Raw genomic sequence first — 24,179 nt, 5'->3', positions numbered from 1 at the left:
AATCATCAGCCACAGGCTGCCAGCTTGTTCAGTGCCAAGAAACAAGACAAGGGAGAAAGAGGAAGATGGCTGTGCGCCTGTAGTACTGTAGTACAGGGTAGCTAATTGCATTAGCCTGAGTCTTTTCCTGGAATGCAACTTTTACAGTGGCATCATCCTGCAAGGGCTTCCTCCTACCTGCCTGGTGACTAACAGACATTCTGCACTTGGATGTTTGCCATTCTATTTTACATGCAGCACCCTCATAAACTCTGTACACAGTCAGCAAGAGTTTGAGAGTTTAAATTCATCTATCAATGATGTATTTGTTTGCTCTCTGCTTACATTAGTGGTTGGAGAAAGCGCTGTGCCAAATCCTAAGTTTGTTCAGTTAATAAGGTTGTTGAATGTTCATACAATATATCGACACATTGGGATGAAGCTAGTTATTTTGCCCTCTATAATGATGCACTAATCCTACTTGAAATCACTTTTAGTTTCAGAGATAGAGACCTGACACTTTATAATCAAACCACGTCCTTTACTGCTATCTTTGATTGATATGCAATTCTAGTTCATGTTAGGAGAATATTATATATATATATATATATATATATATATATATATATATATATATATATATATATATTTTATTATTAATATGGCCTGTAAATAACAATTTTAATAAAATGATTTATCAAATCAAAATCAACTTCAGAGTTTTATACTAACAGGAAGGAATATGATAAGGCCAAACAAAATCTGTATTTATTTTTGGGGTTCCTGGACATGTTTTACCACCATCCACAATGTTTTTTGTAATCAAATTCTTTTTTTATATTCAGAAAACATAATATATTAAACATAATATTTATGAACAGTTACAAACAACACGCTGGGACATAGGAACGCATCCCAGGGCCACAAAAACAAAGAGGAAAAACGGGAGGGAAGGAGACAAACAAAAGAAAAGGCCTCAGCATTGACATTAAGGGCTCAGCAATGCTGTGTCCTTCAAAGTCTTCCCCGGGGCTCCACCCACACGAGCTGTAGACAGTTCCATATATGTGACATCCAAAAAAGAAAGGATCCATGTACGAACAGATAAGTCATGAGCTGGCTTTCTATTGTAGTGAATCTGCTGATGATCTGGACTTGAGATACTTCTGGAATGTTAGACCATACATCATGCCAGTCGAGAGCGAGGCCTGGGCAATTGCATACCCAGATCCTCTCAATAGGAAGGGCGGTGCGGCCAGATACCACCAAGAACTGATAAAGCCTGGATACCATTCCACAGTTTTTAGGTTGCACAGTAAATAACTTCCGAATAGGATGGATGGGCAAAGGACTCTGCCAGGGAACACCATATGGCTTGAGTGCTGACCTTAACTGGTAAAAGAAAAAAGAGGAAGACTTAGACTTCGACTTAGACTTCTCTTTATTGATCCTTTGGGATGACTCCCGCAGGAAATTGAAAGTTCCAGCAGCAGTTTTAGCAAGAAAAAAAGAAATAAAAAATAGATAAAAAGACAGTATAAAGACAACAAAATACCAATAAAAAATAATAACAACAATAACATTATAAAATAAACAAATAAACAAAGAAAAGACCATAAATTATTATTAAAGTGTCAGTGTTTAGTCCAGTGTTAAAAAAATTGTTATAAAGTGACCAGGTGTGAATTTAAGTCCAGGTGTGCATGTTTGTATGTGTGTATGTGTACTGTATGTATGTATGTATGTATGTATGTATGTATGTATGTATGTATGTATGTATGTATGTATGTAGGTATGGATCTATGGATCTATGGATCTATGTGTGTATGTATTGTCCTCTCTGCCCTATTTCCTCCTCCCCCCTAGTGAGTAGTTGTACAGTCTGATGGCATGAGGGACATGCCCATGTCTGTTGGTCCGGCACTTGGGAAGGAGCAGCCTTCCACTGAACCGGCTCCTCTGGGTGCTGATGACGGTGTGCAGGGGGTGGCTGGCATTGTCAGTAATGTCCAGCAGTTTGTCCAATGTCCTCCTTTCTGCCACCGTCACCAGTGAGTCCAGCTTCATGCCGACCACAGAGCCGGCCCGCCTGATCAGTTTATCCAGCCTGTGGGTGTCCTTCTTTGATAGGCTGCCCCCCCAGCACACCACAGTGTAGAAGAGGACACTGGTGACCACAGACTGGTAGAACATCCACAGCAGTTTGCTGCAGATGTTAAAGGAGCGCAGCCTCCTCAGGAAGTACAGCCGGCTCTGTGTCTTCCTGTATAGGTGGCTGCTGCTGGAACGTGGCAGACTGAACGCATTTTGTAAGTCAGAGAAGGGTAATAAGCCATCCTTGCTAAATATGTCTTTTAGACAATGAACTCTCCTCTGTCCCACTGTGGAGCTGTTATCGGCCTCCCACCAATCAGGAGTGCCGTATTATTGAATAACGGGGAGAAAGTGTGCCAGTTCCAAGCTATGTGGCAGTACGTTTCAGCCAATCTCCAAGTCCGGATAAGATGAGAGATAATGGGGCCAAAAACATAACTGGCAATGTTTAACACACATTACTAAAACATTTTTTTAGCATGCATACTAACTGTTTTGACATTATTTAGTCATGTTTTCTTCGGCTGTATGCGATGTGGATTTGGGGCATATCTTCAGATTGTTGGAGCCGTAAACATCCTGAGAGGAAAGAATGTGGAAAATAAGAGTTTAAAGAGATTTTGGTGAGTAAATTAAACAGAAACTATTTTAAAAAAATCAAAAGGCAAAAATAGTGTAGATTATCCATGTCCATTAACAGCCATGTGTCCCATCATAATGTCCCTGAGATAAATCTTCACCAGTTCACTTAATGAAATTTTTTAATTTTAATCTGTTTATTGATCCCCTATGGGGAAATTACAATTTACACTGCTGAACACAGCAGGTAAATATTTAAACAGAATAGCAGGATATTGACCAGCATAATTCACTTGAGCGTGATCAAATTACCTGTTTTCCTTGCTGTCACTACGGTGCCCTCTGATTGGCCCGATCTGTGTGCATTTGCTTTGTTTGCACAAAGAAGTGTGAGTCAGCACAGTGCAGCATCACAACACATGTGATTTACGTTCCCTTCTGCAGATAAACTACAACCCATAACTCCTGATGAGTGTGAGAGAGTCACTAAACTGCAGCCGGGTAAAAAAAGCTGCAGCCAGGACTTTATAAAGTATTGAAAGGATGAGTCTCATTACATCCTCCCTTAGCCTGAGGAAACACTGTGCTGGAACAAAAACCTCTGCAGAGCTGCTGTGCCATTACATAATCAGCACTAAAGATCAGTCATTCATGTGTGAGGACAGTGTGACAGGGTGGGGAGCAGAAACACCACACACACACACACACACACACAACACACACACCACACACACACACACACACACCACACACACACACACACACACACACCACACACAACACACACACACACACACACACACACAACCCCCACATACCACAGCACTAGAACACAACAACACAGCACAGTGCACAAAACTAATTGACACAAGACAAAAGACAGCAGATCTCTGCTGTCAAAGTAAATACAAATGAATTCCTCCCTTCACATCTATTTTTATCTTCCTCTGCAAAGGAAAATAGCTAGTTTCTTAAAGTTAAATCACTGTATGTTGTTCCTCTGCCCTCCCTAGAGTGACTTTCCCCCCAGCCACCTCTCTCTGTCAGCGCCGGCTCCATCCACCGTGTAAGCCAGCAGGGGTGGTCACTCTCATCTAATAAGCCCCTGTCACACAGATTAATGCCTGCTGATCATAATTCCCCCCCCGGAACGGGTCAAACCAACTGTCTGCTTGATTAAACCCAAAAGGAGAGACAGAGTGGGTCACACAGCAAGAGAGAGAGAGAAGGAGAAGGAGAGGGAGAGAGGCAGGGAGAGGCAGATAGAGAAGGAAAAAACTCCTCTTTTCATCTCGCCTTCTCTCGGGCTGCCATCGGTCTACAGGACATGACAGCTCGTCTTGACTTAATGCCCTGGTTTCTCATCTTTCCCCTCTCTTCCCATCCACTTTCATTTACTCCCGGCGATGAGAAAATATCCGGTAGCAGCTCTCTTTCTCTTTCCTATTTTTTCCCTCCCACTTTCACCCATCCAGTACCTGTGCACACAAATTAAGTCCACTGAAAAAAAATAAAGACTATTCCTCTCTCTCATACTCTTCTATTTTTAGCTCCTCATTTTACAGTGGTGTGAAAAAGTGTTTGCCCCCTTCCTCATTTCCTGTTCCTTTGCATGTTTGTCACACTTAAGTGTTTCGGAACATCAAACCAATTTAAACAATAGTCAAGGACAACACAAGTAAACACAAAATGCAATTTGTAAATGAAGGTGTTTATTATTAAAAGGTGAAAAAAAATCCAAACCATCATGGCCATGTGTGAAAAAGTAATTGCCCCCCTTATTAAAACATACTATAACTGTGGTTGTCCACACCTGAGTTCAATTTCTCTAGCCACACCCAGGCCTGATTATTGCCACACCTGTTCACAATCAAGGCATCACTTAAATAGGAGCTGCTTGACACAGTAACGTCCACCAGATGATCCTTAAAAGCTACACATCATGCCGAGACCCAAAGAAATTCAGGAACAATTGAGAAAGAAAGTAATTGAGATCTATCAGTCTGGAAAGGGTTATAAAGCCATTTCCAAAGCTTTGGGAATCCAGCGAACCACAGTGAGAGCCATTATCCACAAATGGCGAAGACATGGAACAGTGGTGAACCTTCCCAGGAGTGGCCGGCCGCCCAAAATTACCCCAAGAGCGCAGCGATGACTCATCCAAGAGGTCACAAAAGACCCCACAACAACGTCCAAAGAACTGCAGGCCTCACTTGCCTCAGTTAAGGTCAGCGTTCATGCCTTCACCATCAGGAAAAGACTGGGCAAAAATGGCCTGCATGGCAGAGTTCAAAGGAGAAAACTACTGCTGAGCAAAAAGAGCATCAAAGCTCGTCTCAATTTCTCCACAACACATCTTGATGATCCCCAAGACTTTTGGGACAACATTCTGAGGACCGATGAGACAAAAGTGGAACTCTTTGGAAGGTGTGTGTCCAAGTATATCTGGCGTAGAAGGAACACTGCATTTCATAAAAAGAACATTATACCAACAGTAAAATATGGTGGTGGTAGTGTGATGGTCTGGGGCTGTTTTGCTGCTTCAGGACCTGGAAGACTTGCCGTGATAAAAGGAACTATGAATTCTGCTGTCTACCAAGAGATCCTGAAGGAGACTGTCCGACCATCTGTTCATGTACTCAAGCTGAAACGAACTTGGGTTCTGCAGCAGGACAATGATCCTAAACACACCAGCAAGTCCACCACCGAATGGCTGAAGAAAAACAAAATGAAGACTTTGGAGTGGCCTAGCCAAAGTCCTGACCTGAATCCTATTGAGATGTTGTGGTATGACCTTAAAAAGGCCGTTCATGCTCGAAAACCCTCTAATGTAACTGAATTAGGACAATTCTGCAAAGATGAGTGGGCCAAAATTCCTCCAGGACGCTGTAAAAGCCTCATTGCACGTTATCGCAAACGCTTGGTTGCAGTTGTTGCTGCTAAGGGTGCCCACCAGTTATTAGGTTTAGGGGCAATCACTTTTCACACAGAGCCATGATGGTTTGGATTTTTTTTCACCTTTATAATAAAAACACCTTCATTTACAAATTGCATTTTGTGTTTACTTGTGTTGTCCTTGACTATTGTTTAAATTGGTTTGATGTTCCGAAACACTTAAGTGTGACAAACATGCAAAGGAACAGGAAATGAGGAAGGGGGCAAACACTTTTTCACACCACTGTATCTGCTCATTTTCAGGTTCATACTATAGGTATTTTGGGTTTCTACTACTAGAACCTTCTGTCTGAAAATGTCCATTTGCTCTGACAGGCTTGTAAGAAAATGTAGTGCAGCTTTGCAAGGGTAGTTCTCAAGCTGTGGGTGGCGATATTCAGATATATATACTCAGGGTATATTCTACAGTAATGAGCCTGCATGTGAGCCTGCAAAATCAACTAGACTGTGTTATTTCGCAGGTTATGGGTTGGTAGGCACTCCAGATACCAACATGTACTGTATGCGAACAAGCACTAAAAAAGTGAATTTTCATGATATTTCCTCTTTAAGTAAATTAATTAAATACTTGTTTGGCCATTGCTTCTTGACCCATCTATATATGTATAGGTCAATACAACATATCTGTGATTACCCAAAAATTGCAAATAACATCAGCCACACAGATGTGTCAGTCAGGCTTTAATGAACAGCCAAACAATGTTGTGTGGTTAAAAGATTCTTCTCTGCTTCTGTTCAGCAGTAGCAATAAGTGGGAAACAACTATTTTAATCGTGTGTGCCCCCCCCCCCCCCGCCTTTATAATCAGTAAAAGCCTTCAAATCCTCTTGTTCACTGCAGGGGCTCCACAGCATTAAAACCCTGTTCAACAATTATCTGGCGGGTCGAATTTGTTTTCTGTGTTTGTGTAGAACACACTTGCATAACACACACAGAGGAACAAATACTCACATTCAAAAGATGACTGGCCCAAAACAAAACCAGTGGAATTCCAATTGCATCTGTCTAGGTCTATTTATGTAACACACACACACACACGTATGTGGGAACACACCTGGAGGGAGGAGCTTCACAGATCCTCCCTTCAGAAAAAACAATGAACAGAAATGAGTTGGACAGAAGGTGTTCATTTACAAGTAAAAAAACAATGGGGGGACTCAGAGAGAAAGGTTGAGACAGTTTAATTCTTGTGCCTGCCAGCTTGTGCCAGCCAGCTTGCGTATTCATGTGTGTGTGTATAAGAATGTGTGTATACATGAACGTTCAGTGTGAGGGTGAATTTGGTCAGTTTGCTCTAAGCAAAGCAAGATTAATGACCCTTAGCTCATTCCTGGCAAACATTAAGACAAGTGTGTCTTAATGTGTGTGCGTGTGTGTGTGTGTATGTGTATGTGTATGTGTGTGTGTGTGTGTGTGTGTGTGTGTGTGTGTGTGTGTGTGTGTGTGTGTGTGTGTGTGTGTGTGTGTGTGTGTGTGTGTGTAGGCTTTTAGCTTCACCTCAACCTGCTGATCAGCTTTTGTATGTGAGTGTGTGCAAATGGAGAAGAACTATCAGCATTTAAAGAGCCTTTAAAGAGCAATAGTGGGTTTGTTCACTACACATGAATACATACTGGACCACATGTTTCTATAACGAAGTGTGCTAGAATTCAGTCTCAGTTAAGCCCCTCTTAAATAAATCTTGGCCTGCCAAAAGTTTCCTCTCTGGTCTACCAAGTTATTTCCATAACATTAGCAGTTCGTATTATTTGACATGTTTATCAGTGCTTGATAGCTGCAAGGCCAATGGAACAGCAGTAAGTGTTTTACAATGGTTGGGTTGGCCTGCTGACAAGTCATCAGCACACACACACACACACACACACACACACACACACACAAACACACACACACACAACACAAACACATTGTGCACTATAGTTTGTAAAGTATATAATATCACACCTCATGCATGAACACAAACACCACTTACTGTCCATAGTGTGGACGTATGGTCGCTTCATGAGGACTATACATACACAACATGCAAATAATCATCCTACAGCATGGAGGGCTCTTGTGAAGATAAGCAAACACACAATCCACACACTTAATTCCAACTTGTCTAAAGAAATCCCCTAAAATAACAGACGGTAAAAAGGTTAGCAGGGAATAATTGACCAGTCCATTAACTCCCTCTTTTTCTGTCTCTCCTAACCACAAGTTCCACTATCCATTGCTTTCAAGCTTTAGTTGAATCTAAATACTAAATACTGTAATATTATGTCATCTTCATGGTTGAGTTGTTAAACTCTTAACACACTTTGAACAGTTGAACTTGCAGTCTGTTCAGACTAGAGCTATTGCATGGAAATACAATTTCTGATATTTTTGTTCTCTCCTGTACTGAAATCAGTTGTAAAATGAGTTTTGTGGATATGTTTTCAATTGACCACCGAGATTTTATGAACCACATGCTAAGTACAGACTTAGCATCCATCTGAAACAGCAATGGGGCAAAAAGAGACAGAAATTGAATTAGGAGCCATCACAGCCAACAACAACTAACCTACACACTTTTTGCATCATTAAACATGAGCTGCAAATTCTTTGAAAGTGTTGACGCTCAGCAATTATTGTCAGCAATCATTTTTAATTGCCATTATCTGCCATAAACATTCAGATGTTGCTTTGAAATAACCTATATTGGAGCTTTAAAATTCAAAGAAATACATTGGACCTGCCACTGACTTAAATTTAGTAACGACTGTTGTCTTTTACTCCCGGTCAGAGTCTTCCCGTGTTCCCGTCTCTGTTTGAATTGCAACAATGACGACATGCAAACTCACTCAACATTCATAATGCAAAGCAGTCAGGCTGACTAAATTAACGACACCTGTGATGTTCAACGTGACATGGAGTACACATAATAAAGAAACAGAAGGAGAATACACGGTCAGGAACCAAACTTCAGCTCAGTTTCTGAATATTTTAAGAAGGCCAACTTTATTTTACTGTCTCAAGACAAAAACTAACCTCAATTACTGTCCTTATACAACTTTAGAAAGACTAACTTTGGCTTACTTTTATAATACTTAACTTTAACAGTTTAAACAGTTAACTTTATCTTACTAGTTTTCCATCAGTGTATAACATGCACAAGCTAACTGCTAAATTATCTTTCCACATTTGGGCAACCTTCAGTGGACATGTTAGCCTCTCCTCTTTAACACTTTCCACTATAAATAGTGTTTTAAATGACATTCATAGAAGTTATTAATGGGACTGTGCCTTTAAAGCTAAATGAGTGTAGCACTTTGTATGTCCGGCTTTTCAAATGATCACCACCGGGGCGACCTCTGGCTCACCCAGTAGGAGCGTGCGCCCCAGGTTCGGGTCCGACCTGTAGCCCTGTGAGCGTGGCATCCCCCATCTCTCACCCACCTTTCTTGTCTACCACTATCATTATCTAAAGGGAAAATACCCCAAAAATAATCACAAAAAAATGACATCACTACCACTGACAGTATGCATGTGTGGATTCTGTGTGCTCAGGGCTGGAGCCAGCTGACGGTGCATTGTACTTGATGCTACAAACAGACACCCATGTGCAAGAGTGCGCACACAGGAATATATACTGTATATGTGCAACCAAAGCATTGGGAAAATGGCCAAATGCAAATTCCCAAGGTGCAGTTGCTTGGTAATGGCAGGCAGACTGTGGGAGAAAGGATGACTGAGCAGCAACCTTTCCTTCTAGGAACATTACCCCATAAAGATTTTAATATGTTTAAGTGCAGAAGTATCTATTTCTAATTCTTAATTTTAGTTTGAAGTGTAACTCTGGCACTGGTATGAGCACATAAAACAAGTTACTAGATTGTAAAATATATAGTTTTTTTTTAAATATATCCCTCAGTAATGCTGCTCTTATATAATTTCACATACAAAGACTGATCTCTGCTAACTAAAGGCACTCTATCTGTTGAAATAATAGACAGACAAAATTATAGATATGTATTCCTGTTACTCAGCCCAGTACAATATACAATGTAGCTCACTATTTTGTGTTTGGGGAGATTATTTGCACAGGTAGGTACAGTACATAACAACTCCTTGGGCTGAATGAATAAGCCATTAATACTGTTAATCATTCATCAGCACCGAAAGATTGTGGCTAAATAACACAACTGAGCGAGTCTACCAGGATAACAGCTCTGCCTACTGTTATGTGTTACTGGGCCACCTGACTAAAAGACCGACTTCCTACACACCCACACCCACCCACCCACCCACCCCCCCCCACACACACACACACCACACACCCACAACCCACACACCCACACCACACACACCACACACACACACACACACACACACACACACACACACACACACACACACACACACACACACACACACACCACACACACACACACACACACACACACACACACACGAGCCTGCCAACATGAAGCTGAATGTGTGCTTTTGTGAGAATCACATGGACGCGTTCAGACAATAATAAGCAGTACATTAACACCCTGTCAGGGATTCTGAAAGTACATATCACAAAACAAAAACACACCGTGTACACACACAAGCCTTAGAAAAAGTAATTATCAAAGTAATTCCCATTAGGTTCCCAACTACAAGCTTATTCCCTCTTAAGCACCCACCCACACACACTCACTGACCTCACCCATATGTTGGGTGGGATAAGTGCACGTCACCTCTTAGTGTCTTTAATGCATTAAGTCCTTTCTTTCAGTACACTATTAGTGCAATAGACAGGATCTACACAATAACACACAAATACTCCCACAGACACTTACAGCCCCATTAACAGATTGCTCTCCATTCAATATCCATTAGTTCAGTGGCTGAAGGCCTCCATGGTCTAAATTTAAATGGATGCAGGCGTTTGCTCAAGCCAAAAAGTGGGTTAGACTTGATTATACTCATACTATGGCTGCAGCTAACAATTAACTCCACTATCAATTCATGTGTTTTGATAGATTGATAATCATTCAGCCTATACAATTAATGCCGAATTATGAAATAGAACTGTTCACTCACTGACACAAATTATAAACTTAGGTTGAATTCACTTCACTTACATCAGAGAGGATGAACTGCTTCATGTATTTCAGTAAACATGCTTGAATTTGTGCTCTAAATGTCCATATGCATTCTTTTGTGTATGTGTGTATATATAAACATGCATGTCCTCAGTGCCTTAGTGTATCAGGCAGCATGATAATAATTTAATATAGACTGCAGGCCCGGATCTCATTTCCATTCGGTCCCATGTGGACAAGGGGGGCCATTATATAAATGCACTTAAGCTGATGAGATCGCTCAAGACGCTGTGATGTCATGATGCCCTCTGAATGAACACTCTGTGGCATGATGTCACAACGGGAACTAATAACTTTACTGTAAATCCTAATTGGATCCATGGCCAGCAGTTTCATAATGAAATTATTTTATATTGTGTGTGGCTTCACATGTCACAGTAACTGACCTCTTCTATAGGTAAAGTACATTGCAAAAACTCAATAAGTATGACGTTTTCTGTAATGTTTCTAATGACTGTTAAATGCCTTAGCTTTGATCTGCACTCTCCTCCGTTCAAACAAAGGCTCAGTTAATGTGTTCTCACTGTGATGCCACCGTCTCCGTCTATGAAGCGCTTGTGTAGTGCTTTGTAATGTTGACATGCTTTCTAGATCAGTGTGATAATGCTTTTAGGAGGCTTTTTCCTGCCTTAGTGATGCCACACACCACACACAACACACACAACACACACACACACAACACACACACACACACACACACACACACACACACACACACACGTGTGCACATGCATACACGCACACACACACAGACACACATACAAACACACTTTAGGCAGCCTGTCTTCTATTGTAATGTTGAGCTAAAAGGTGAAAGTATGGTGTCTGTCTGGCTCTAAAGAGCCTCTCTCTCTTTCTGTAGTCCCCCTGGACTCACACAATGCACAAAATACACATACAGGCTCAGCAGACACCTCAATTATGATAATGTGGATCAGCATTAATGTATCCATACAGCACGGCTGGCTTTCAACAATGTGGTGTGCGTGTGTGTGCGTGCGTGCGTGTGTGTTTCCCAGACAGCCGGAGAAGTCGGGCAGCTACTGTATCTCATTTAACACAGGTTAATCCCTCCAAGAAAGCAAAATACAGAGGCATTCAGCATTTCTACCCTACTACAGAGACACAAAGATAACCCCCGCCCATACACACACACACACACACACACACACACACACACACACACACACACACACAAACAGTTAAAATGAGTTTCTCATGAATGCAACAAGCTGAAGCCAGAGTTTGCTGAGAGAAAGATCAAGTAAGACAGTAAGAAAGTAAGTGCATCAAGAAAGTAAAATGCCTTTTTTAAAAGCCCACAGGCCTCAAGGAGATAAACCACGTGGGTTTTTTCTGTGTATGTATTTAAAAACACAGATGGCAAGTTTTGACAGACAAAACTTAGACTATGCAATCTAAATAATGTAAAACATTTAGAAATAAATCATTTTGCAGGCAAAGAATATGCAGCAGTGCAATAAGGTCCAACTAAGTTGGTGGTCTTGGCTAACCAAACTACTCAAAAAACATGTTCAAATCGACCTCGACTCCTCCTTAAATATACCAGCAACACCAACAGCAGTGTTAATGTCCTCCACTTACTGGGCTGTACGTAGTGCAAGAAGCCATATCAACAGCATTAGTGTAGTACACAGGGATCATTTCAGTCAGTTCTCAACAACTGCCCCTGTTGAAAAGCTGTCTCTCCTCCTTCATCTCCTCAGCAGCTATGTCATCCCAAACCTGCTGTTTCTTCCTCCTCTTTCTTCTCTCCCCCCCCCCAGCCTCCTTCCTCCTCCTTTCCCAGACTCCCTCCCACCCCGTAATTACCACCTCAGACTCCAATTAAAAGAAACCACAATAAAGAGAGCAGAGGAGGGAGGCCGAGGGGCGGTAAGGGAAAGAGAGAGGGGACGGCTGAGAGAGAGACAGAGGGGGAAATTTAATGAGAGGTTTGTCCACACACACACACACACACACACACACACACACACACACACACACATTTCAAAACTAGTAGCATATGCAGGTAATTCAACATTTCAAGCTTTTTTAAACCGGCAAGAGATAAGAGAAAGGTTTATAAAAGAACAGGAAGTATGTGCGTGTGTGTGTGTGTGTGTGTGTGTGTGTGTGCGTGCGAGTGCGCGTGTGTGAGGGGGACTGCTGACAGTTTTTCCTTTGTGTTTTGCCCAAGCCTGTTTCCTGCCATTAATGTTCCCAGTGTAACTCTGCCTTCCTTCAAAGCAAACACACACCAAATTGAAAAAAGGAAAGAGACAGAAGGTCAATATGCAGAAAGAGGATAATAAAAAACAAAAGAGGAGAACTGGAGATCAACAAGTCATGGAGACAACATGGAGAGAGAGAAACAACACAGTCAATATGTACTCTAAAACTGACCGATGCACACGGCACGCACGCAGACACACACACACACACACAATATTACCAAAGAAACTCTCTGCAGCGGAAGAAACTAACAATCAATAAACACAAAGTAGGAACAGCAGGGTAACCCTTACTGTCAAGCAGTCTTTGTGTGGGTGTGTGTGTGTAAGGAAGGAACAGGACTTGTGGTTCAGTGCCAACCAAGACTGCCAAAAGACACAGACACACACATGCATGCGCACAAAAAGACTGGGTGAGAAGGAGTCCAGAGAGGTGGTTTGATTTACTGGGCTGCCAGAGAGAGAACGAGCACAATATAAAGAAAGGAATAGATATCTTGGTTCATTTTAAAACACACACACACACACACACACACACACACACACACACACACACACACACACACACACACACACACACACACACACACACACACACACACACACACACACACACACCACACACACACACACACACACACACACACCACACACACACACACACACACACACCACACACACACACACACACTTATTCTTTTTATTTAGAAGATCCATTACTCAGCATCTCTTTGAAGACTCTGTATGTATGTTGTGTGGTGTGTGTGTGTGTGTGTGTGTGTGTGTGTGTGTGTGTGTGTGTGTGTGTGTGTGTATTCCAGACAGGAGTTGCTGTGCACACTTTATGACCAGATATGTTACCTTGATCGCAGCAGGAGTTGTTACTTGCTCTGCATGACAAGCCAAACACCCTGTGTGTGTGTGTGTGTGTGTGTGTGTGTGTGTGTGTGTGTGTGTGTTTGTGCAAACAAACACTCTTACTTTCTACTTTTCACACACCAACTATAAATTCACAAAATACTATCTAAGGTGATTTCTTTTCATGTGTGGAAAACAGATGAACCAAAGTGTGTCATGTTTACAAATGCAAGCCAGTTGAACCTGATAGCCCAATTCTGAGGAAAAGTGACACACTGAGAGTGTGTTATCAACCATGACCATGACCTAATATTATCTATAAATACATAGAGGGTGTTGGAGGAAATGTATATGCATTGTAATAAGTAAGTAAGTATTAACAAAGCTAGATGTAGTTGCCTGTGCTTCACATACTCTTCTTATAATTTGGAACGTCAGAGAACGATAAACTGACCTTTTAATGAATTCAGACATGGTCAGATTCACCAGAGAATACACTGGTTTCAATATCTTGTGTAAAAAGGTAATATTCTAATCTAACCCTAACCGTTGTGTATGAAGGTTAATATTCTGCAAGACACTGGACCAGTAATAATACTGTATACCTTCATTGGAGTAATACTTTGGGTGAGTTTGCACAGGAAGCAGATACAGATCACTGCTGTTAGAAAGCTGTAAAACAGTATGCAATAAAACAGTAAACATTTACAAGACATTTCATCTGTACTCGAACTCAGCAGTCTGCACACGGTGGCTTCTTCCAGCTTTCAACTGTCATTAAGAGTACAAAAAAATGCCAACAAGCACAAATCGGGAATAAGCTGCTGCCAGTGCAGGGCTGGTGTGAGGGGTTTTATTATAAAATGAGGTGTCCAGCTTTTAAACATCACACTGAGACAACAACATAATGTTCATGTAGCTTTGTATTGGTTTGAATCTGCTGCAGGCAGCTGAACTGTGGAGATCAATGGCCCAAAAGAAAGAAGCGTGGTGAGATGAAGTGAGTGTTTGTTTGTGTGCGTCTAGGAGGAAAGGGCCAAAGGAAGTGTAGTATTCTACTCACGAGAGGAGAGCTGAGGGCTCTGTGTGTGTGTGTGTGTGTGTGTGTGTGTGTGATTCCTTCCTTCCCTTCCAACCCCCCTTCCCTATGCCGTAATGCTGCTGACACAGATCCTGCACGAAGAGCAACACACAAACTTGCAGCATTAGCCTTAAATTTCAACAAAGGCCAATCGATTGATGACTTGTGTTGATTCCAGACTTCCAATCAGTCTGAGCAAACAGTCAGCAGCTCTCTGAGGATCTTCTCATTGTGATAGGTTAAGAAGATGCAGCCAGTGAACAAGGTGACCCTGTGTGAACCCTGACCCTGTCTTAGAGCTGTGACACCCATCCCCTCCAGTCTGTCTGTCTGCCTGTCTGGTTGTTTTTTGTCATGGACGACACAGAACAGCTACACAGTTTCATATCATCAATAATTATCTAGTCTCTTTTCCCAAAGCTGATCAGGTCTTTTTTAATGTTCCACTTCAGCACTCAGTCAACCATGTTTTATGATCATTCGGCGCCTTCTCTCTGTCCTCTCTGTCCTCTCCCAATCTCCTTTACTTCACCTTGAGTCGGGGAACAAGAAAATCAATTCTGATTTACAGTATAGGATTGACGATGGTCCCAGACAAGAGTCAGCTAGATTGAATGGCTGGGAAACAGTCCTCTAGATGTGTGAATTTGTTTGTAATTTATAATGCCTCTGGGACTGTTCATGTTTGATTAAAACAAAAAAAGCTTCACTTTACTTGAAATTAAATAGAACACGGGGTATAAAAAATGAAACTCTTCAGCTTAAGTGTACCATCTGTGTCTAAATGCTGAAAAGTGTTCTCTATGCATTATAACTAGTTTTTTCAACTTGCTTTCTATCAGATTGGATTTTCACGCAACAGAGGGTGAGAGAGGAAGGAGATGAGGGCAGAAGGCAGGAGTGAATCCCAATGAGTTGATGATATATGTTGAGCTGTGCACTGCAATCATTTCTTCTAAAGCCCTCCGTAAGTACTGACGCACACTCTCTACTAAACCCTTCAGTACTTTAAAGAAGCTGCATTTCCCATCTTGACGCAGCACATTTCAAAAGATTTTTATGAACGAAGGAGTGGGAACAAAGCAGGAAGGAGGAATGAATGATGGAGAATTTCACCAACCCGCCTACAACAACCTAACATGTCGTAGACCTCTGAGTGCCATGTGTTGAACTGTTCACAGTGGTCATATTACGCAGGGATAGATGTGTCCCAACAAGAGATGCAGAATTAGGACTGAGCCAAAAAGCCACCAAGAATACCAATCATGAAATCCTCCTGGGAATGCAACCAAGGGAATCTGCTTGCATCAACTGTGTGTGTGTGTGTGTGTGTGTGTGTGTGTGTGTGTGTGTGTGTGTGTGTGTGTGTGTGTGTGTGTGTGTGTGTGTGGCCTTTGACATCTGACTCAGTTTGCCCTTTACTCTGACAGGCTCCAGTCACAGGAGTGCCTGTGTTGGCTGACCATTCACAAACAACGTGGGAGAGTGCATGAACAACTATGTACGTGTGCACCGCTAATGTAATTCTCCGAAACAGACACTAATGTCGAGGCTTGATAGAGAGCGCATTATGACTGGAATCGCATGAGAAGCTAATGAACTTTGCTGACGAATGTGAGGAGGGAGAGAGTATTTTCTGTAGGAGGCCGATGACAGCTGATAATTCCCTCCTCTCATCCTTCTTTCATTCACTTCCTCTCCAGCATGTTTAACTCATTTTAGAAGAAAAGATAAGCGCGTAAATGACAGTAAACCTGTTAATAAGAAGAAAGTGATAACAGGAGATGGATACATAAAACAGACAAGCAGCTAAAGAAAAGAATAGCAACAGAAAGACATGCTAGGTTTTAAATCAGGGACTAACCACACAAGCTATGGTGGAAAGTGTTCCACCACTTCTAATATTTCTAGTATTTCTGACAGCCATAGAGAGAGATATCGATAGGAAGGCAGCTTTTAAAATGTCACATATTTTCGTTCTGCACTCAACGGCCAGCAGAGAGCTAGGGCTTATCATCACACAAAACTGACGGAAGTGCCAAAAGCCTTTCTGAAGCCTTTCTCCATTCCCATGGTCCCACTTAACTCCACCAGGCCCTATCAACGACACTTAGAAGGAAGAGAGGGTTGAGAGCTGGAAAATAATGAAACACACAGCAAGAGGGAGAGAATGGGATGCAGGGATGAGAAAAATGGGAAAACTGTTCTCTTGTCTTTGGATAACCACTTCTTATTCCCCGGTGGGAAACCACAATACAGCCTCAACCCAAAGTCATAATCTACTGTAGTCCACGTGTATTCTCACAGGCAAAGCTCCGGTTCAGACAGTTTAGTGGTTGCACTCTTCCTGGCCTAATCCCACGGTAGATAGGAAAGTATGCAGGCCTGCAGGGGAGAGGATTTTGCAAATCATGAGCCAACCATTCCTCCAAATTATAAACTAACTATATATCTTTGACAGCAGCATAAGAGTGGAGCTCTTATGCACATGGAGTATCTTTAACCCTCAAAGGCAACAACATGTGTCATCATGTTAAACCAGTAGGTCTCAGAGCCATGTCTGTGTTCAATTTGTAACAAACATGAAACATAAATTGCCTTAGCTGCACTGGAACTACACGGGGTAATAACAACTAGAATCTCTGATTGGAACAAAGCACGTAATGACTTCATTAACCCTAAATAATCTGCCAAGTCATGGTGGAGGTGCAGAGGCTCCCTTGAAACAGAGACCACCTCCAGTGACATCATGAACAATGTGTAGCCTACATTGCTATGCAACAGACACTGACTGCGTGTACATGCACATAATATTACGGTATTTGCCCTCATTCTGAAAAAGACTACGCTGTTTATATGGCTAATGAAAGTGAATATTCCACTAATATTCCCGTTTACAAGTTGCTGTGCAAAATACAAATTACAAAAATCCTAAAAACAATTTTTTTTTTTAAGGTTAACAACGGCAGCAGACATGTTGGAACGTACAAACACAGTGTCCCCCTTTCATTCCTTCAACCAGCTTCTTGGAACGGTCGGCGTAGCGGTGTGTGCACATATCCAAAAACTTCTTGATATCCAAGTCATTACTATTGTTTTAAAGTAGCTGTGATTCTCCTTATCGGGTCTGCAGCCTTGCAAACTGTTGGCTGGTTGGTTTGTGTACAGAAACCATAGCAACGCACAGAGCATCAGTAAACCCCCCGATTGACACACATATTCTGAAAGCACTATGCACATGTCCAAAAATGTGTCCGAAAATATCCCACGTGTCTTAATCAGAAAATGCTATATTTTTAGAAAAAGGCCTTATTCAGAATATCCACAACCTGAATATGCTGTTTACATGAATCCAATTCCGAATATTGTCATATTCGGAATAATAGTAGAATGCTGGTGTGCAATAAAAATACTCAATGTGGCTTTTGTTTAGGTCGTCATCTACTTATTAAAATGATCACAAGGCAAAACATTTCCCCGAAGTAACCTGGAGTTTTTACTCCCATGCCTGTTCTAGCTTTTTTAGAAGATTGTTACCCCGCGAGAGCTAAAATGTAAGTTGAGATTAATATCAAATACAGAAACAATGTTGGTGAATTGTGGCTTGAATGCCACAAAAAGTTGCAATTTTCACACTCATCTCTGATGATGAGTGTGAAAATTGCAACTTTTTGGCTGCTTCCTTGTTTGCTGATAGTTTGAAGTGTGAAGCAACAATATTACCTGGCTAGTAAAATTCACAAGAACCAGACAAACAGAGCCTGTAGCCCCACCCCCCACACTACAGCATGGAGTGAATTCAAGGCAATAACTGTATTTTCCAGCCTGCTCTGATTAGTCTTTGTTATATGGGACTCCCATCCACCCACACATAGTTCACCGCTAGCCAAGTGCACATGTTGGCACAAAAACAGAAAACTACAATAGAGTAATACGTCTTTGATGACCGAGAGCTACTGGGGTGAGAAATGTTTGAATAGAGATTGTGGTAAGCTCCTGTTGACTACAAACAAAGAAAAAGTAGAGTTTTGGCGAGCAGGCAGGCAAACTGTAGGTGGCCTCCTGAGCGACACAAAGCTTAAAAGGTGCTGTAGGTAGGATTGGGAATATCCACAACTTAGCAAAAAAATGTGAACATTGACAACTTCTCAGTAACTCCCCCCTTTCTGCTAAAGGCCAAAACGGTCTCCTGAGCCCCTCCCCCCACAATCACTGCATGAGCAGGCCCTGATTGGTGTATCTGAATGGGGAGTGGTAGATTTTTTTGCAAATCGCGCTACAGGCTGTAGGCAGGTGGTGCCAGAGGAGCCGGATTTTTCTTTTAATTGGCTATTTTATGTGGTTCTACTCGAACACAGGGTCAGTTTCAGAGAGTTATTTTCAGAAAGTCAGTTTTATAAGTCTTACCTGCTGCATCTTTAATATACCTGCATAATGTCTAACTAACCTATCTATTAAAATAAGACATAGCTCCTCTCTCAATCCCACTAAATGGACCCTGATCTGTAGAGTGGGTGCGCCACTGGGAGCCAGGCACTCCCTCGTGTGCCGATACCCTAATGAGTTTCATGTGAGGAGCATTAAAGGCACTGCTAGACCTGTGAAACTGGCCGCAGCCCACAGAGGGGCACAACAGACATACACACATAAACGTAATGTAAAGCTAAGTGGATTCGTTTTGTGTTTATGTACAGCACCATTAATCATTATTCCAATTTATATGGAAATTACAAATCTTTACATTGAGGTTTTCTTTACTAAAATATCTAGATACAAATGCCTACTCTATGAACAGAGTAAAATGAAACTAAAATCCCACGCTCTGTTAGTAAGTTCATTATGCAGTGGATACTTTCAGCCAATCGGTTTAACAACTTTTCCCCAAAACACTAACCAAAACCAGAAAGTTGGAAGAATTCCACATAAGCCTAATTAACCACCCAGTCATTTAATATTGCATCTTACAAGCACAACAGATGAATCATAAAAGCAATGAAGCAGTGAGAAATTAACATCTTTTTGGTGCAAGACAGATGGATAATGTTTCCACAAACTGACTTTAAAAACAACGGTATCTCAAAGGCCCACTTTCATCCTAAAATACGACTGAGGCTGCCAAAAATCCAGTAAGTCATAAACTGACGTGTTGAACCAGATATAGCCTGTTGGTGGCGCTATCTGTGAGGACAGGGCAAACACCAAACATTACAAGCTTTTATGTGTGTTTGACAGAACTGCATTTAAAAGGAAGAGTGCATAAGCTTCAATCAGCTGTGAAGATTGTCACTTGGATATTGCTGTACATGCAAACCAAGCTTAACACACACACACACACACACACACACACACACACACATCACCTAACCAGTTGCTCATAACAACTACACCGCCTTACACAACAGTCTCTCTTCAGTAATCATAACACACATGCAACCACAGATGCATCCAACACACACACACACCCTTGTGAGGAGGGCACCACTCTGCTAAAATGAAATGTTGTAGGGACTTTAATCAAATTAAGAGGCAGGCACTTAGCAGGCAACCTTTGCAACAAGAAATACAATTCACTGGTGCAGTTCTCAATCTGTTTTATGAAAATAGGAAGAGTGCTCTGTGGGGCATCATATTTGAATGTCTCCCTCTCTGTCGCTCTCTCTCATTGCTGTTTGCTGGCGCTCGTTCCTACTGTATTTGTTGTGGGGCCAGAGTGCCACAGGCCACTGTTGCGTAATGACAGAGACAGGGAGCTAACTTACAGACACCGCATTCATTCAGCAAATGAGCCCCAATCAACAGTGATGCAGTGATTGTCTAAAGTAAGAACTTAGCTGTAGATCGATCACAGATTGGAAAATACAAAAGGGTTAAGGCACAACAAGCTCTGCTGCAGAGTGCAGCTGTAGACCAAAGACCATTAACACAGTCAGGTGACTGGAGTACAGGCTAATGGTCAATGGACACACAGTGACGCAACCTCTAAATCTTTTCCTCATCACTGCATCTGGGTGTAAACACCATCACATGGTAGAGAGGGAAAGAAAGGACATAAAGGGTGGAAAAAGGAAATATGTATTACTGTGCAAACAAAGAGAATACTTACCAAACAAATGTAGAGATACACTCATACAGACTGTAATCTCCAAAGATTCACAAAAATAGCTCGGTCTGACCATTGCCCCTTAAGCTTCTTATCGTTTTGTTGTGATGGATGTCTGCTCTCCTTTTATGTTTTTCATTTAAACGGCCAGTAAGTTTCCAACAGGAAAACAGGAAGGCTGGAGAGTCTGTGCTGCTGACCCCGACACAAAGGGGGAGCTTGTTAGAGAGCGGGGCTTGTCTTCTATTCACTCTGACTTATGGCCATCCCAATCTGCGTCTGGTTCTCTTTCACCCTTCAGTATTTTCAGTATGTGATACACACAGCCACTTTTCAAGAAAACTAAGGGCTGTTTGCGTCCTTTTAGAGACCCACAGTCTGAACATTTTCAAGCCCCTGCATCCACTCTGCTGAAGTGTCCCTGAGCCCTCACTTCCAGCTTACAGAGTCACTGATCCTGACCTCTGCCTTCTCTGGATGAGGGCAAATGAAAAGACAAATTCCCTACATGCATCAATCCCTCCAGTGGGAAGCCCATTTGACTGAACTGTCCCTTTAAGTTTGAAAGCTGCTACGTGTCTGGATGAAACCAACAGGCCAGCGTTTCTGCCCAGTCTGTGCACTTGTTGTTGGCGTCCAGCAGAACATGTCTGGCACCTGCTTTCTTCGCCAGCATCACCATTTATAAAGCCACAATAAAGGTGGAAGGCAGCCCTTTGGCACCGCGCCCTGAGTGCGTAAAACAGCAGTGCAGTGCAGAGGTTGACCGAGTTCCTTCGTCTGTGCATGGTTAAAAGACAAGAGGCAGCATTGCAAACTATGCTGAAGTTACAGATGTTGCACCAGCCTCATGCATTATATTGTTTGGATAGCTGTTATCATCATAATAACCATAATTATCATCATTATGTGACGATGAAGCCACCTGAAACACCTTTTCATTTGCAATATAGATATGAAATACATTGGCAAATGCACACTACAGCGTATGGAAGTGAAGACAGTCTTCCACAAATTAAAATACGTTTAATAAAATTATCTCTTCAGCTTTGACCATCACAAATATTGCCCTTATGAGTTTTTGTTTTCCTCCGCCTCGGCGGTTGCACTCACCTCCCAACCCGCCCAGGGTCGCTGCCCAGGAGGCTCCGGAGAGCACGCATAGCACCGGGAGCAGAGTCGACATCGCACCGCCAGGACTCATCATGATTCGGATCCTGTCCTGGTCCAGGACGGAGGTGGAGGTCCGTCCAATCTGATTCCAACACCAAAGTCCCGGACTCGTGGTTTCAGCTGTGATGCATCCTGGTCCTGGCTGCGCAGGGTTGTCCAAGACAATGCTAAATAACTTGGGGTTATTTCAAAATCAAATAAATGCTTCCTAAATATATGTATAATGCTATTTTGCTACAGGTCACTGATTTTCATGTAGCTAAAAATCAGGACAAAGCGCACAGAAGTGCACGCATCCGCTCAGCGCAATGTAAGGGTTGTATTATCTACTAAAGAAACGCCACATGCTGAGAACCAGAAGACACAGTAATGTAGTTATATTTGTGGTGTGTTCCACTCACAAACTGTGTGTCAAAGTAATCCAAAGTGCTGTCCTCTCGTGCAGGAATAATGTCCACTCGGTGTCCTGGGTCGTACCAAGCCGAAGCGTCGCTCTTTCCCCGGTCTGTGCCCCGGTGTCGCCGAGCTTGTCCCGCTGGTACAAATAAAAACCTCCGCTGGTCTTCAGTTGAAAATTATCGGAGGAAATTAAAGCAAGAAAATCAGGTTTAGCTTCGTCAAGTAAAACTAAATTCCGAGCGCGCGCTGTGTCGCTGGAGCTCGAGCGCTGGCACGGTGTACAGGAGAGTGACCGGCTCGAGGATGTGTTGCCTGCTACTACGCTCGAGCGCGGAAGCCTACCGTCTCGCGCCCCGCCCTCCGGAGAAGGCAGCGCGAGGGTACACAACAGGTGAGTGATGTCACGGCCGACAGGTGCAGATCTGGTTTTCCGCGCTATTTCGAGGAATAGTGCAATATGTAATAGGGCTATACTGCTATATCATGCAAGCAGATATATCTGCCAATATTAGCCTTTTGCAGATATATTGTAGGCTATGTGTATAATTTATACAACGTCCCTGTCAGTATTCTTAGTCACAATTCTTAAAAATCTATATATTTTAAGAGAGCCTTATCAAAAATGTTTATTTTCTGTTATGAATTGGTGTTAAAAATGCCTATTGATCGACGTCGGTTTCAACGTAAACAATCCAGTATTGGTCAGTCAGTCAGACATAAAAAATTCATAGATACATAAAATATATTATGACTTATTTGATTTCTGAATATGATCATTTACTGAGTCTTATCCAATGCTTTATTCTTGGGTTCCACAAACTAAAATTGCAACCCATTCAGAAACTACTATGTAAGGGGGACAAAGGCTCAAAAAGGCAAAATCACTATTGAATATTTCCAATTTTTCATATACACAATTTTGATATATTATGAATGAAAAGTAGGTGTTCAGGTTTTGACAATATTAATACTCATTCAACATATCATATTTAAAGAATGAGCATTTGCCAAGGATTAGTCTCCCTGCTCCTGTGGTCTGGGTTCCTTGATCCACCTGTCAGTCATCTGACATCATGGAGGGGCGGGGCATCTAAAGTGAAGATGATTAAACAGTAGATGTGAGGTCACAGGTTTACAGGCCTTAACCACGCCAATAATCCACAGAGAGGCTGTTTTCTGCCATGTGCTTATCATTCGTCTTGATATTTATTACGTCAGTGCTTAGAAAATAGAACTCAATGCGATTTAAGGTGGTGATGACACACAGTTAGCTTATTTGAAATAAACAATCAACTGCATCATCCTTAGTTTAGAAATCGCTCAAACCTGTGTTGTTACTTTTCTATTTATGGATTTAGGGTGTAGCAGCCATAACTGCAATACTGAAAACACTTTCCTTCCCGCTCAATTGGTCTTTCTCTGTGGAGAAGAGCAGGGCGGCTGGTGGTGCTGACCGGCCAATTTCACGGGGCAGGGGGTGCATACATGTACCCCGACTCTGGGACAAAGGGAGGGGTCACAGAGGAGCATGGATTAAAGGATTTGGTAGACGAGGAGGGGGAAGGAGGAGGAGGACAGGGGTCAGAGGTAAAGGAGCCCTGATAAAG

At 42.2% G+C, this 24,179-nt stretch overlaps 1 protein-coding gene across 1 annotated transcript in view; it reads right to left on the bottom strand.

The window, feature by feature from the left end:
• The window catches only part of sema4f (sema domain, immunoglobulin domain (Ig), transmembrane domain (TM) and short cytoplasmic domain, (semaphorin) 4F), a 55,892-nt gene extending 33,001 nt beyond the window's left edge, over positions 1-22,891 (bottom strand). The window contains exon 1 of the mRNA XM_032544625.1: positions 22,114-22,891. Coding sequence (XP_032400516.1) covers positions 22,114-22,207 — 94 coding nt within the window. The 5' untranslated portion in view covers positions 22,208-22,891. The remainder of the gene's footprint in view (positions 1-22,113) is intronic.
• Positions 22,892-24,179: the final 1,288 nt, after the last annotated feature.

The sequence above is a fragment of the Etheostoma spectabile genome, chromosome 19 (genome assembly GCF_008692095.1).
Source record: "Etheostoma spectabile isolate EspeVRDwgs_2016 chromosome 19, UIUC_Espe_1.0, whole genome shotgun sequence".
NCBI lineage: Eukaryota > Metazoa > Chordata > Actinopteri > Perciformes > Percidae > Etheostoma > Etheostoma spectabile.
Note: the sequence above shows the minus strand (reverse complement) of the source record. Positions and strands in the feature narration are given on the sequence as shown.